This window comes from Papio anubis, chromosome 6 (genome assembly GCF_008728515.1).
Source record: "Papio anubis isolate 15944 chromosome 6, Panubis1.0, whole genome shotgun sequence".
NCBI classification, from domain to species: domain Eukaryota; kingdom Metazoa; phylum Chordata; class Mammalia; order Primates; family Cercopithecidae; genus Papio; species Papio anubis.
The window spans coordinates 10905109-10920121 of record NC_044981.1 but is presented as its reverse complement, the minus strand read 5'-3'; the positions used below and the strand labels follow the sequence as shown (position 1 = coordinate 10920121).

The following is a 15013-nucleotide window of genomic DNA, read 5'->3' as shown; positions in this document are numbered from 1 at the left end:
TTGAAGCTGTGGTATTTCTTTGGTGTTTATTTCAAATAAAAGCTGTATTTACTAGAAACTGTTCTTTGGGTCCATTTCTAACTGATAACTCATTATTTCAGGTTGAACTATTCACTGAATAAATACTTACTCTGACTCATAGGTTTAACCACCCCTGTCCTTACAGAGCATGAGAGCCCTTCAGGTTGACAGAGGGCAACACATCCCAGGTTGATGGAAGAAAGGTGAAGGTGTGATTAAAACCCTAACCAAACTCTTTCTGCATGAGCAGGCAGGGTACTGTCGATACTCTCAGAATCACAGCAGCTGCTCCTTACAAAACACTCTGAACTAGATTATATACTCTGTACTGTATATATAGCTCATATGACACAAAACAAAAACCAGCTGCTGATAGAGGTAATTCAGTGAATAAAAGGTGAAAATTGGCTTTGAATTGGTGCAGACACTGCTGTCTCTACTCTTTACAACTTTGATATAAAACAAGGATAAATGAAGGGAAATGAAGAAACTTTGAGGGTTTATTCAATATTTATATAAGCCTGAAGGTATCCTAAGTATTTGCAAAATAAATGTCTAAATAATTAAATCATTAAAAGCATTAGAAAAAACTAAGGGGAGAACTGAACCAACAAGTTTACCTCAGAACATACATTCAAAAGAGTATACATTTGCAGGACATGGGAATAGCCCAGAATTTTAGCATCATTAATAACAAACATCCTCCAGCAACATTTGGGAACAGTTTAAAAAAAAAAAGACCCTAAATCTTTTTGTTCTTTTCTGAGACAGGGTCTCATTCTGTCACCCAGGCTGGAGTGCAGTGGCGCAATCTCGGCTCACTGCAAACCCCACCTCCCAGGCTCAAGCCATCCTCCCACCTCAGCCTCCTGCGTAGCTGGGACTATAAGCACATGCTACCACACCTGGCTAATTTTTGTATTTTTTGTAAAGACGGGGTTTCACCATGTTGCCCAGGCTGGTCTCGAACTCCCAAGCTCAAGTGATGCACCCACCTTGGCATCCCAAAGTGCTGGGATTACAGGCATGAGCCAGCACGCCCAGCATAGAAGACCCTAAATACTTACCCAAGAGTCATATTAAACGTTTAGAAGTCCTTGCAATTTCCATTGACAGTGATTCACATATCAGTAAACCAATATTTTGTTATTTTCATACTTCTGAAAGTTGTTTTTGGGGAAATAAATGCCGTTTAACTCGTAGGGCACATATCAACCCAGATAAAATGTACTTACTTGGTCTTTCTCACGGTCACTGCCACTACTGGGAGGGAAAACTGGCAAGACTAAATTGAAAGAAAACAAGTACACAACATACACATTAACTCATGAGGCATAAAAATTCACTACTCCCTCTCCCAATATGCTAAGGCTAAAAGCAATTCCCACTTCCTACAGCTTCCTGAAATGTCTCCTCTTAAGATCCTTTCTATATTCAACCTTGCTCCTCACCATTCAGTTCCTCACCACTCAGCATGAATTCTCTGCTCCAGACTTTGTCCCCGAATGTCACCCCCACATCCTTGTTGTGTCCTTGTAGTTTGTTTTGTTTGAGACAGGGTCTCACTCTTTCACCTGAGCTGCAGTGCAGTGAAGTGATCACTGCTCACTGCAGCCTTGACCTCCTGGGCTCAAGCAATCCTCCTGCCTCAGCCTCCCAAGTAGCTGGGACCACAGACATACACCATCATGCCCAGCTAATGTTTTAATTTTGTAGAGGTGTGGTCTCACCACATTGCCCAGGCTGGTCTCAAACAACCCTCCCACCTTGGCCTCCCAAAGTGCCGGGATTAGAGGCGTGAGCCACCATGCATGCCCTTGTGGTTTTACCTGCCTAATAATGCTTCCCTTTCTCCTCTTCACAATCCTATTCTTTTTTCCAAGGGTTAAATCAAGTCCCACCCACCTCTTCCTTGAAGATTTTCCTGATGATTCCAGCTCATGACAGATTCCTCTTATCTGAATTTCTACTCCATTTATACAAAACTCATCTGTAACAACTGTTGGTTAATTTCACGTTCTTCCGTTCTTCCGTCTCATGTACACAGTACATTTTGCCTTTCCAGTGTAACTGTAGCAGGGAAAGCTGGCCCCATGATCATATCTTTCTTTGGACCCACTCCCATTACATACCGAAAAATAAATATCTCATTTGAAAATCACTATTTGAAAAGTGATTCAAAAGAAGACATGCCAGACTTACTGCTCATACTACTTCTGGTTCTTGTCTTCTTTCTGCCAGAATATGATTTTAGGGATTTCCTTTTTTGGTTACTGATCCAAGATAGTTCACTGGTACTCGAATCTTGATCACTCTCAGAGAAGAGATGTTTTCTATAATGAGACTTCTACAAGCACAGATCATAAATGAGAATTTTAGAGGGGTGTTAGTGCCTCTTATGTACAACTAAACATATTCTACAAAGCTAGAGATAAGAGAAGTACCCTTCTAGAAGCCTGGGCTTTCTTATATAATATAAAGGCAAAGAAGTATGGAGAGGAAGTAAAGGATTATTCCATCAGTCAATTCGCAACCAAGTTGCTGTTGTACAAGATGACAAAATCCTTTCTAATAAAACATTTGCAACAGAAGAGATGGTGGATGACTGTTCAAAAGCTGACCAGTCTCAATACTGTGCCTAATACTACTTCAAAATACTAAGTCAGATGGCAAAAGAAAGTATGGGAATATTTTTTGCAAAGACAAGCCTCTCTACATTTTAGAAGAACTAAAACCAAACAGGAGGCTCATTTCTTTTTTTTTTTTTCTTTTTTTTTTTTTTTGAGATGGAGTCTCACCCTGTTGCCCAGGCTGGAGTGCAGTGACGCAATCTGGCTCACCGCAACCTCTGCCTCCTGGGTTCAAGTGATTCTCCTGCCTCAGCCTCCAGAGTAACTGGGATTACAGGCACATGTCACCACCCAGCTAATTTTTTTTTTTTTTTTTTTTTTTGTATTTTTAGTAGAGATGGGGTTTTACTATGTTGGTCAGGCTGGTCTCAAACTCCTCACCTCACATGATCCACCTGCCTGGGCCTCCCAAAGTGCTGGGATTACGGGTGTGAACACCACACCCAGCCCACGAGGGTAATTTGTTTAAAACATAAAGCATTTTGAAATTAAGCCTGGATTACAAAAGATTAGAGATTTAGGGCAAGTTTAATCTTTCTGGTGGATTATTCAACTGTACTTGGATATTTATATTTTTAAAATCTTTTTCTGTTGTTACATTGTCATAAATGCTGTGATGAATACATGTTTATGCTTGATTTTAATATGGAATTTTTTTGAGTTCTGTTTGTCGGGTATCTTCAGGGCCCAGTCCTCAAGCCCTCTTGCCTCTCAAGGGCTGCAGCATTCAGCTACTAATAGTTCATTCTCATTTCAGGCCAGGGAGGAGCTAAGTGTCACTCCCAAACATTAGGTTCCTTCAGTCCCTAGATCCCAAATGAAGAAATGAGACAGAGGCCAAACAAGTCATGTATTCCAAGGGAAAACCGAGTTGAACGAAAAGAGAACACACAGCCGGGTGCCGCCAGGTGCAGTGACTCATGCCTGTAATCCCAGCACTTTGGGAGGCCAAAGCGGGTGATCACCTGAGGTCAGGAGTTTGAGACCAGCCTGGCCAACATGGCGAAATCCCGTCTCTACTAAAGATACAAAAATTAGCCAGGCATGGTGGCATGCACCTATAATCCTAGCTACTCAGGAGGTTGAAGCAGGAGAATCACCCGAACCCAGAGGTGGAGGTGGCAGTGAGCCAAGATCGTGCCAGTGCACTCCAGCCTGGGTGACAAGAGTGAAACTCAGTCTCAAAAAAAAAAAAAAAAAGAAAAGAAAAGAGAACACACAAACATGGAGGCAAAAACAATCTCAAGGAGGGGATGGTGAAAAAATCTGACAGACAGCTGATGAGGCATAGTGGCTCATGCCTGTAATCCCAGAGATTTGGGAAGCCAAGATGGGAGAATCTCTTAAGGCCAGGAGTTTGAGACCAGCCCGGGCAATGGAGCAAGACTCCATCTCTATAAAAAATGTTAAAATGAGGCAGGCATGGTGCCACCACCTGTAGTTCTTGCTACTCAGGAAGCTGAGGCAGGATGATCGCATGAGCTTGGGAGGCTGAGGCCGCAGTGAACTATGACGACAGAACAAGGCCTTGTCTTAAAAAAATTTTTTTAATTGACAGATGGTTGGCCAGGAGAAAATGGTCTATGAACCAGGAAAGGTGGCTTCCACCTGTCACTACCCTAATAGAGACAGATAAGAACCTTGAGCCCTACTCCCTGTACTCACAGGTGGCTTAGGTTGGTCATTTAAGCGGAGAGTTATTAGGCAGCGGTCATCTTCAGCACTCATAAACTCTACCACGTTGGTGGATTCTTCTGCCTGCTCTATACAAATTAAGAGAAAGACATTTACTATAATAACCATGCACACGCTGACATTCTCACCAGTGCTCTTCATGGAATGCCCCCTCTGGTACCTCTCCATCCTTTGGTAAGAGCTGGTAATTAGGTCCTGCCTCAAACCTCCAATCAGAAATCTATGGGCACTGGCTGGCATGTTGGCTCATGCTTGAAATCCCACAACTTTGGGAGGCCAAGGTGGGCGGATCACTTGAATCCAAGAGTTTGAGACCAGCCTGGCCAATGTGGCAAAACCCCATCTCCACTAAAAATAGAAAAAATTAGCTGGGCATGGTGGCACACACCTATAGTACCAGCTACTTGGGAATCTGAGGCAGGAGAGTCGCTTGAACCTGGGAGGCAGAGGTTGCAGTGAGCCAAGATCACGCCACTGCACTCCAGCCTGGGCAACAGAGCAAGACTCCATCTCAAAAAACAAGAAATCTATGGGCACTTGGGAAAACAGCCTTGGGGCGTAACTCAAAAGAGAAACATGGTCTAGTGCAGGGCCGGCTTTATGGGTAGACAAGACCCTCCCTACCCCCCATGTCCTGCCTCCCCCAAACCCCATCATTTCTTCTCCTTTGTCATTTCCAGTTGACCGACAAGAGAGACCTTATCAGGTGTAGAAAACAATTCAAGGCTATCAGCAGTTCTTCTTCCTCCAGAGGTGCCATCAGACATGCATCACTCATATGACCACAGGTTTCCAGTGACCTCTTCCAACTAAGGTTTCATTGCTTTTATAGGAAACTCAGGGTCAGAATTTCCTTATTTCCCAATATACCTGTTTCTCTTTCATGGCCACTGGGATTCTCCCTGTCTTCTTTATCAGACTTACTAAAAAGTTCTGAGGAGATTTTCATCTGGTCAGGCGACATCTGAAATGCAAGACAAAAGTCAACTTTGAAATGTAGTCATTTAAAAAAAAAAAAAAATTAAGGAAAACCTAAAGCTTAGAACAAAACATGATAAATCAGAAGTTAGTCAAGTTTACCAGTTTGTCCTCTCCTGAAGGATCATTCCACTGTTTCTGCCTTCTCCAGGCCCCATCTCCCTCCAGGACGAGCTAGGGCTAGCCATTCCCCTGCTCTAAGCACTCTTTCCTAGTGTCTTCCCAGCCTCTCCCGTCTCTGGCCCAGGTCTCACCCTGTTGGGTAACGGCTAATCCCTGCTTCTCGTAGGCACTGAGTCTCTCTCAGGATGAGTCTGTAGTGAGTTCCCAACTGTAGGGTCCTCAGGCCAACCCCTTTCCCTAGGGTAGGGGCCTCCTATTCTAGGAACTGCAGCTTTATCACAGGAAAATCCTCATTCTCCCCTCCAAACATATTATTCATTTTGTGAAATATGGAAATACATATGGTTTTGATGTTTTTGTGAGTTAAAGCAAACTTCTCGTCAGAACATATGTAATTTGATGGAAGAAATGTTTTTTTTATCAAGTGACTGATTTCCCCTTTATTTCTCATCCTCATCCTCAACCACAAAATGGAGTTTTTGTAAAAAGACCATGTCATTAAAATAGGGTGAGTTTTTGGAAACTATTTTAAGAGCACTTTGCTACATATAAACACTTTCATATACAACTCAAACCAAAAGGAAGCCGGACCAAGACCTCTCCCTCAGATCTCTGAGCTCTTAATTTAACTCTCTGTGGGCCATTACCACAGTATTTTTTGCCTTTTGTCACAAATTTCTTTGCCCCGTCTACCGTCTGTGATACAGAAAGCTTTCCTGTTCCTGTCAACAAACAGGAAACATTACAGTCAGAGAGTTGGAGACCACAGCAATCTAGAGAGGTATAGACCATTTCCACAAGGTAAGACCAACAGGTAAAACTGTGGAAAAACTCCCTCAGAAACTTTACTCCTAATGACTCCCTGATATGGTTTGGCCGTGTCCCCACCCAAATCTCATCTTGAAACGTAGCTCCCATAATTCCCACGTGTCATGGGAGGGACCCCATGGGAAGTAATTGAATCATGGGGACGGGTCTTTCCCATGCTGTTCTTGTGATAGTAAGTTTCACAAGATCTGATGGTTTTATACAGGGGAGTTCCCTTACACAAGCTCTCTTGCCTCCCACCATGTAAGATGTGACTTTGCTCCTCCTTTGCCTTCTACCATGATTGTGAAGCCTCCCCAGCTATGTTGAACTGTGAGTCCATTAAACCTCTTTCCTTTATAAATTACCCAGTCTCGGGTATGTCTTTATTAGCAGCGTGAGAACAGACTAATACACTCCCCATAGGTCCAGGGGAAGCTGAGAGAGATGGAAATGCCAGTGTCCTCAGGACTCCAGGAAGAAGGTGGTAAGAGGGTGATATTATCCTAGAAAACTTTTCATCTGTTCACAGTAAGTAGAATAAGCATTTCAAGGAACAAAGAGGCTTTCTGTCCTACCTCGTCAAGACAATGACCCATGAAAAGGGAAAACTGGGATTCAAATCCAGAACTCTCAACTCTTTTTACATGGCACTCGAAAGACCAGGTTTCCTGCTTGATCAAATATTCACATCAAAACCCAACAAGGACATTTAATAGACATGAAATATACTAAAACATTTTTAAATAATCCAAAAGAATGAAACCTGCCACCTGTTTATCTTTTCCTAAAGCTTGAATGGAAGCTTGTGATATGTTGAACTGCAAATCAAAATGGATTTCTATTTTCATGACTTCTTTGTAGCTGATAATCATGGGCTTCTTGAGGTAAATGATAAATATCTTTATCTTCTCAGTTTCTACGAGAAAATATGGAATATCAATGCATAACAACATACTTCAATGTTTTATTTTAAAATTTTATAATTTTAAATAACTATACTAGGGTGTCCAGATTTTTCTGTGGTAAGAAGTTGAAAAGAAATCATATTAAATAACATTACTTTGAAATTGTCCTTTAGAGGCACATGTGTATTTACGCATATACATATACTATACAATTAAGTGGTTGATCTTGCAAACATTGGAAGTAACTTACCTTAGCAGCAAAGAAATGAAGATAGTTTTGCCTTCTGCAATTCAATTTTTTAAAGAGCATTTTGTTTAATACAAGGCTATCATCTGCAATAGGTATTTCATTCCCAAATATACTAAGCACAACATTCACTCTCTCTCTCTGAAATTCTACTTATTTCTAAAATTGAAAATAAAACTCACTGTCCCCAGTGTGCAAAATGGAATAATCTACCACCATTTCAATGGACTCCACTTGAAGAAGAGGCAGAAACACCTTAGAAAGAAGTCTGCAGGCCAGTGGCGGTGGCTCACGCCAGTAATCCTAGCACTTTGGGAGGCCAAGGCAGGCTGATCACGAGGTCAGGAGATCGAGACCATCTTGGCTAACACGGTGAAACCCTGTCTCTGCTAAAAATACAAAAAAATAGCCGGGCATGGTGGCGGGCGCTTCTAGTCCCAGCTATTCAGGAAACTGAGGCAGGAGAATAGGCATGAACCCAAGAGGCGGAGCTTGCAGTGAGCCGAGATCGTGCCACTGCACTCCAGCCTGGGTGACAGAGTAAGACTCTGTCAAAAAAGAAAGAAAGAAAGAAAGAAAGAAAAAGAAAGGAAGAAAGAAAGACGAAAGAAAGAAAGGAAAGAAAGAAAGGGAAGGAAAGAAGGGAGGGAGGGAGGGAAGAAGGAAGGAAGGAAGGAAGGAAGGAAGGAAGGAAGGAAGGAAGGAAGGAAGGAAGGAAGGAGGGAAGGAAGGAGGGAGGGAAGAAAGGAAGGAGGGAAGGAGGGAGGGAGGGAGGGAGGGAGGGAAGGAGGGAAGGAAGGAAGGAAGGAAGGAGGGAGGGAGGGAGGGAGGGAAGGGAGGGAGGGAGGGAGGAGGGAGGGAGGAAGGAAGGAAGGAAGGAAAGAAAGAAAGAAAGAAAGAAAGAAAGAAAGAAAGAAAGAAAGAAAGAAAGAAAGAAAAAAAAGAAAAGAAAAGAAAAGAAAAGAAAAGAAAAGAAAAGAAAAGAAAAGAAAGAGAGAAAGAAAGAAAGAAAGACTGCGTCGAGGTGGGCACATCACAAAATCAGGAGTTCGAAACCAGCCTGACCAACACGCTGAAACACTGTCTTTACTAAAAATACAAAAATTAGCTGGGCATGGTGGTGCACCCCTGTAATCCCAGCTACTCAGGAGGTTGAGGCAGGAGAACCGCTTGAACCCGGTAAGTGGAGGTTGCAATGAGCTGAGATCGTGCCACTGCACTCCAGCCTGGGTGGCAGAGTGAGCCTCCATCTCAAAAAAAAAAAAAAGAAAGTCTGTGTCTCAGACAACAGCCTCCTTGCAGGCTCCTACCTGGTCACCGGCCCTTTCCTGACAAATTGTCATCAGGCTTAGAAGAGAAAATAGCTTAGACCAAATTCACAAAGAGCCCAAGAATAAGCCACGTTAGGTACAAGGTAAGTTGGAAGAAGCAGAATAGAAAAGGCAGCAAAGTCCAGGAAAGAACAGGCAAAGCTAATGGCCACAAATTAATGAGAAGGGAAAGAAGGGGAAAAAAAAGAGTGAAACATACATGAGTCTAAATCTGTAAGGTCCAACTCATCAGAGTACTTAAAGCATGCCTAGTACCAACTGAGATGCTCTGTAAGCATAAAATACACATCAGATTATGAAGACTCAGTACACAAAAGAAGAATGTAAAATGTATCATTAGTAATTTTAAAATATTGATTACATGTTAAAATAATATTCTGGATATTATTCCTGGATATAATATTCTGGGTTAAATAAAATATATTATTAAAATTAATCTACTTAATCTTACTTTTTTAATCTACCAAAATTAATCTACTTTTTTCTTTAACGTGACTACTAGAAAATTTTAAATTAAGTATCTGGCTCACCTTATATTTCTATAGGACGGTATTGGCCTAGAGTAAGGCTCCATGATCTCCCCAAAATACTAATCTTACTGGACATTTTACTCATCACTGCAGGGAAAGTCTATAAAACCATTCAACAAAAGTAAGTTTAAATATCTTAAAAAGTAACTAGCTAATTGTTAGCCCAGTGTGGTGGCGGAAGCCTGTGGTCCCAGCTACTCAGGAGGCTGAGGCAGGAGAATGGCGTGAACCCAGGAGGCAGAGCTTGCAGTGAGCCAAGATCGCGCCACTGCACTCCAACCCGGCCGACAGAGTGAGACTCCGTCTCAAAAACAAAAAAGGGGTCAAAGGACATAAACAGATACTTATCAAACAAAGATATTCATGCAGCCAACAAACATGAAAAAAAGCTCAACATCACTGATCATCAGAGAAATGCAAATCAAAACCACAGTGAGATACCATCTCATGCCAGTCAGAATGGCTATCATTAAAAAGTCAAACAACAGATGCTGGCAAAGTTGCAGAGAAAAAGGAATGCTTTTACACTGTTGGTGGAAGGGTAAATTAGTTCAACCATTGTGGAAGGCACTGTGGTGATTCCTCAAAGACGTAGAGAAAGAAATACCATTTGACCCAGCAATCCCATTACTGGGTATATGCCCAGACGAATATAAATCATTCTATTATAAAAATACATGCACACCTATGTTCATTGCAGCACTATTCACAATAGCAAAGGCATGGAATCGATCTAAATGCCCATCAGTGATAGACTGGATTAAAAAAAAATGTGGTACATATACACCATGGAATACTATGCAGCCATAAAAAAGAATGAGATCATGTCCTTTGCAGGGACATGGATGGAGCTGCAAGCCATCATCCACAGCAAACTATCACAGGAACAGAAAACCAAACACCACATGTTCTCACTTATAAGTGGGAGCTGAATGATGAGAACACATGGACACATGGTGGGGAACAACACACACTGGGGCCTGGGAATGTTGGGGAGAACATCAGGAAGAATAACTAATGGATGCTGAGTTTAACACTTAGGTGATGGGATGATCTGTGCAGCAAACCACTATGGCACACATTTACCTATGTAACAAACCTGTACATCTTGCACATATACCCATGAACTTAAAATAAAAGTTGAAGGAAAAAAAAAAAGGAATGCAATGATAACATTTACCTTCTTTCCATGAGGCACTCTTTGTGCTGCAAGCTCATCTAACTATATGTTTGCTTAGAAATTCTAAGGAGGCCAGGCACGGTGGCTCACACCTGTAATCCCAGCACTTTGGGAGGGCGAGGCTATCAGATTACTTGAGGTCAGGAGTTCGAGACCAGCCTGGCCAACATGGCAAAATCCCATCTCTACTAAAATATAAAAATTAGCCAAGTGTGGTGGTATGGGCCTGTAATCCTAGCTACTCAGCAGGCTGAGGCAGGAGAATCGCTTGAACCCAGGAGGCGGAGGTTGCAATGAGCCAAGATTGCGCCACTGCACTCCAGACTAGGTGACAGAGATACGCTGTCTCAAAACAAAACAAAACAAAACAAAAAGAAATTCTAAGGAAGAAATGTTGAACCACACCAGGCACTCCCTGAGATTCTCCCCACCAGGAGATTGCCCTGAGACAACAGTCAATGTACAACTGAGTTCTGCCCACAATGGCATCAGCCAGACCACCTGATGAATAAGCAAGTCATGAAGACCCCACACTTCCTCACTCTCTCCCTTACATACCATTCATGCCAAGTCCTCTTTAAAAGCCCCTGCTTTCTTGCTCACCCACTGCCTGGAAACAGACTTGGTGCCGTTGGGGGTGGGGGTACAGTGGGAGTGAGATTGGCCTTTGGATTGCACGGGAGCTGGGTGAGGCCTGTGACTGCTGACTTTTCCCCACTTCCCTGACAACCTGTATGACTCAGCAGAGACAGCCATAATCCTCCTAGGAACATAACTCCATTGGCCTGGGAACCTCACCCCTCACAGCCATAGCAAGACCCACCCAAGGAGAGTCTGAGTTCAGACACTCCTAATCCTGCCCCCACCCAGTGGTCCTTCCCTACCTATCCTGGTAACTGAAGACTAAGGGAATAGTGGCCCCACCCACCGCCTGTTCCTCCCCACACTACCACAGCTGATGCTCTCTGGAAAGCGCCACCTCCCGGCAGAAGGCCAACCAGCACAAAAATAGAGCATTAAACCACCAAAGCTAAGAACCATCACAGAGTCCATTTCACCTCCCTGCCACTTCCATCAGAACAGGTGCTGGTATCCAAGGCTGACAGACCCATAGACAGTTCACATCACAGGACTCTGCAGACACCCCCCAGTACCAGCCCGGAGCCTAGTAGACTTGCTGGGTGGCTAGACCCTGAAGAGAGATAATAATCTCTACGACTGGGCTCTCAGGAAGCCACATCCATAGGAAAAGGGGGAGAGTACTATATCAAGGGTACACCCCATGGGACAAAAGAATCTGAACAACAGCCTTCAGCCCTAGACCCTCCCTCTGACAGAGCCTACCCAAAGGAGAAAGAACCAGAAAACCAACTCTAGTACTATGACAAAACAAGGTTCTTCAACACCCCCCAAAAATCATACTGGCTCACCAGCAATGGATCCAAACCTAGAAGAAATCCCTGATTTATCTGAAAAAGAAATTCAGGAGGTTAGTTATTAAGCTAATCAGGGAGGCATCAGAGAAAGGTGAAGCCCAATGTAAGGAAAAAAAAAAAATCATACAAGAAGTGAAAGGAGAACTATTCAGTGAAATAGATAGCATAAATAAAAAACAATCAACATTTCAGGAAACAATGGACAACTTACGGAAATGCAAAATGCTCTGGAAAGTCTCAACAATAGAATCGAACAAATAGAAGAAAGAAAGTCAGCCAGGCATGGTAGCTCACACCTGTAATCCCAGCACTTTGGGAGGCCAAGGTGGGTAGATCATGAGGTCAGGAGATCGAGACCATCCTGGCCAACACGGTGAAACCCTGTCTCTACTAAAAATACAAAAAAAATTAGCTGGGTATGGTGGCACGTGCCTGTAATCCCAGCTACTCAGAAGGCTGAGGCACGAGAATCTCTTGAACCCAGGAGGTGGAGGTTGCAGTGAGCTGAGATCACACCACCGTACTCCAGCCCAGTGACAGAGCAAGACTCTGTCTCAAAACAAACAAACAAAACCAAACAAAGTCAGAGCTCGAAGACAAGGTCTTCGAATTCATCCAATACAACAAAGACAAAGAAAAAAGAGTAAGTTAATATTAACAATGCCTCCAAGAAGTCTGGGATGATGTTAAACGACCAAACCTGAGAATAAACGGCACTCCTGAGGAAGAAGAGAAATCTGAAAGTTTGGAAAATATATCTGGGGGAATAATCAAGGAAAACTTCCCCGACTTTGCTAGAGACCAAGACATCCAAATACAAGCAGCACAAAGAACACTCAGGAAATTCATCGCAAAAAGATCATCGGCTAGGCACACTGTCATCAGGTTTTCTTTTCTTTTTTTTTTTTGAGATGGAGTCTCGCTCTGTCACCCAGGCTGGAGTGCAGTGGCGCGATCTCGGCTCACTGCAAGCTCCACCTCCTGGGTTCACACCACTTTCCAACCTCAGCCTCCCAACGAAGGAAAGAATCTTGAAAGTGGTGAGACAAAAGCACCAGGTAACCTATAAAAAAAACCTATCAGATTAACAGCAGATTTCTCAGTAGAAACCCTACAAGCTAGAAGGGATTGGGGCCCTATCTTCAGCCTCCTCAAACAAAACAATTATCAGCCAAGAATTTAGTATCCAGTGAAAATAAGCTTGACATATGAAGGAAAGATACAGTCTTTTTCAGACAAACAAATGCTGAGAGAATTTGCCACTATCAAGCCACCACTACAAGAACTGCTAAAAGGAGCTCTAAATCTTGAATCCTGGAAACACATCAAAACAGAACTTCTTTAAGGCATAAATCACACAGGACCTATAAAACAAAAATACGATATTACAAAAACCAAGGTATATAAGCAACAAATAGCATGATGAATGGAATGGTACCTCACATCTCAATACTAACACTGAATGTAAATGGCCTACAGAACTGCAGAATGAATAAGAATTCACCAACCATCTGCTGCCTTCAAGAGACTCACCTAACACATAAGCACTCACATAAACTCAAGGTAAAGGAGTGGAAAAAGACATTTCATGCACATGGGCACCAAAAGCGAGCAGGAGTTATTCTCATATCAGACAAAACAACCTTTAACAAAACAGCAGTTAAAAAAGACAAAGAGGGACATTATATAATGACAAAAGGCCTTGACCAACAAAAAAATATCACAGTCCTAAACACATATGCACCTAACACTGGAGCTCCCAAATTTATAAAACAATTACTAACAGACCTAAGAAATAAGATAAACAACAACACAGTAACAGTGGGGAACTACAATACGCCACTGACAGCACTAAACAGATCATCAAGACAGAAAATCAACAAAGAAACAACGGATTTAAAGTATACCCTGGAACACATGAACTTAACAGATATATACAGAACATTCTATCCAACAACCGCAGAATACACATTCTATTCAACAGGCGCCTGGAACTTTCTCCAAGACAGACCACATGAGAAGACCAAAAAACGAGCCTCAATAAATTTAAGAAAACTGAAATTATGATGATGATTATTTTATTTTTTGAAATGGAATCTTGCTCTGTCACCCAGGCTGGAGTGCAGTAGCATGATCTTGGTTCACTGCAACCTCTACCTCCCAGGTTCAAGTGATTCTCCTGCCTCAGTCTCCCAAGTAGCTAGGATTACAGGCATGTGCCACCAGTTAATTTTTTTGTATTTTTACTAGAGACAGGGTTTCACCATGTTAGCCAGGCTGGTCTTGAACTCCAAACCTCAGGTGATCTGCCCACCTTGGCCTCCCAAAGTGCTGGGATTACAGGTGTGAGCCACCACGCCTGGCCTAGAAAGCTGAAATTATATCAAGCACTCTCTCAGACCACAGTGGAATAAAACTGGAAATCAACTCTAAAAAGAACCTTCAAAACCATGCAAATACATGGAAATTAAATAACCAGCTACTGAATGATCATTGGGTCAAAAATGAAATCAAGATGGAAATTTAAAAATTTTTTGAACTGAGTGACAACAGTGACACAACCTATCAAAACCTCTGGGATACAGCAAAGGCAATGCTAAGAGAAAAGTTCATAGCCCTAAACACCTACATCAAAAAGTCTGAAAGAGCACAGACAGACAATCTAAGGTCACACCTCAAGGAACTAGAGAAATAAGAACAAACCAAACTCAAATCCAGCAGAAGAAAAGAAATAACCAACATCAGAGCAGAACTAGATGAAACTGAAACAAAACAATACAAAAGATAAATGAAACAAAAAGCTGGTTCTTTGAAAAGTAAATAAAATTGATAGACTATAAGTAAGACTAATCAAGAAAAGAGAGAAAATCCAAATAAGCTCAGTAAGAAATGAAACAGGAGATACTACGACTGACATCACTGAAATACAAAAGATCATTTAAGGCTTCTATGAACACCATTACACATATAAACTAGAAAACCTAGAAGAGATGGATAAATTTCTGGAAAGATACAACCCTCCTAGCTTAAATCAGGAAGAATCAGATACCCTGAACAGACCAATAACAAGCAGTGAGATTGAAATTGTAATTTAGGCCGGGCGCGGTGGCTCAAGCCTGTAATCCCA

At 42.3% G+C, this 15013-nt stretch overlaps 1 protein-coding gene across 1 annotated transcript in view; it reads right to left on the bottom strand.

Annotated features, from left to right (window-relative positions):
* The window catches only part of SYCP2L (synaptonemal complex protein 2 like), a 79357-nt gene that overhangs the window by 40799 nt on the left and 23545 nt on the right, over nt 1–15013 (bottom strand). The window contains exons 13-17 of the mRNA XM_031666909.1: nt 7028–7173; nt 5217–5310; nt 4317–4414; nt 2224–2368; nt 1257–1306 (exon numbers count right to left, since the gene is read on the bottom strand). Of these exons, the coding sequence (XP_031522769.1) occupies nt 1257–1306; nt 2224–2368; nt 4317–4414; nt 5217–5310; nt 7028–7173 (533 nt within the window). The remainder of the gene's footprint in view (nt 1–1256; nt 1307–2223; nt 2369–4316; nt 4415–5216; nt 5311–7027; nt 7174–15013) is intronic.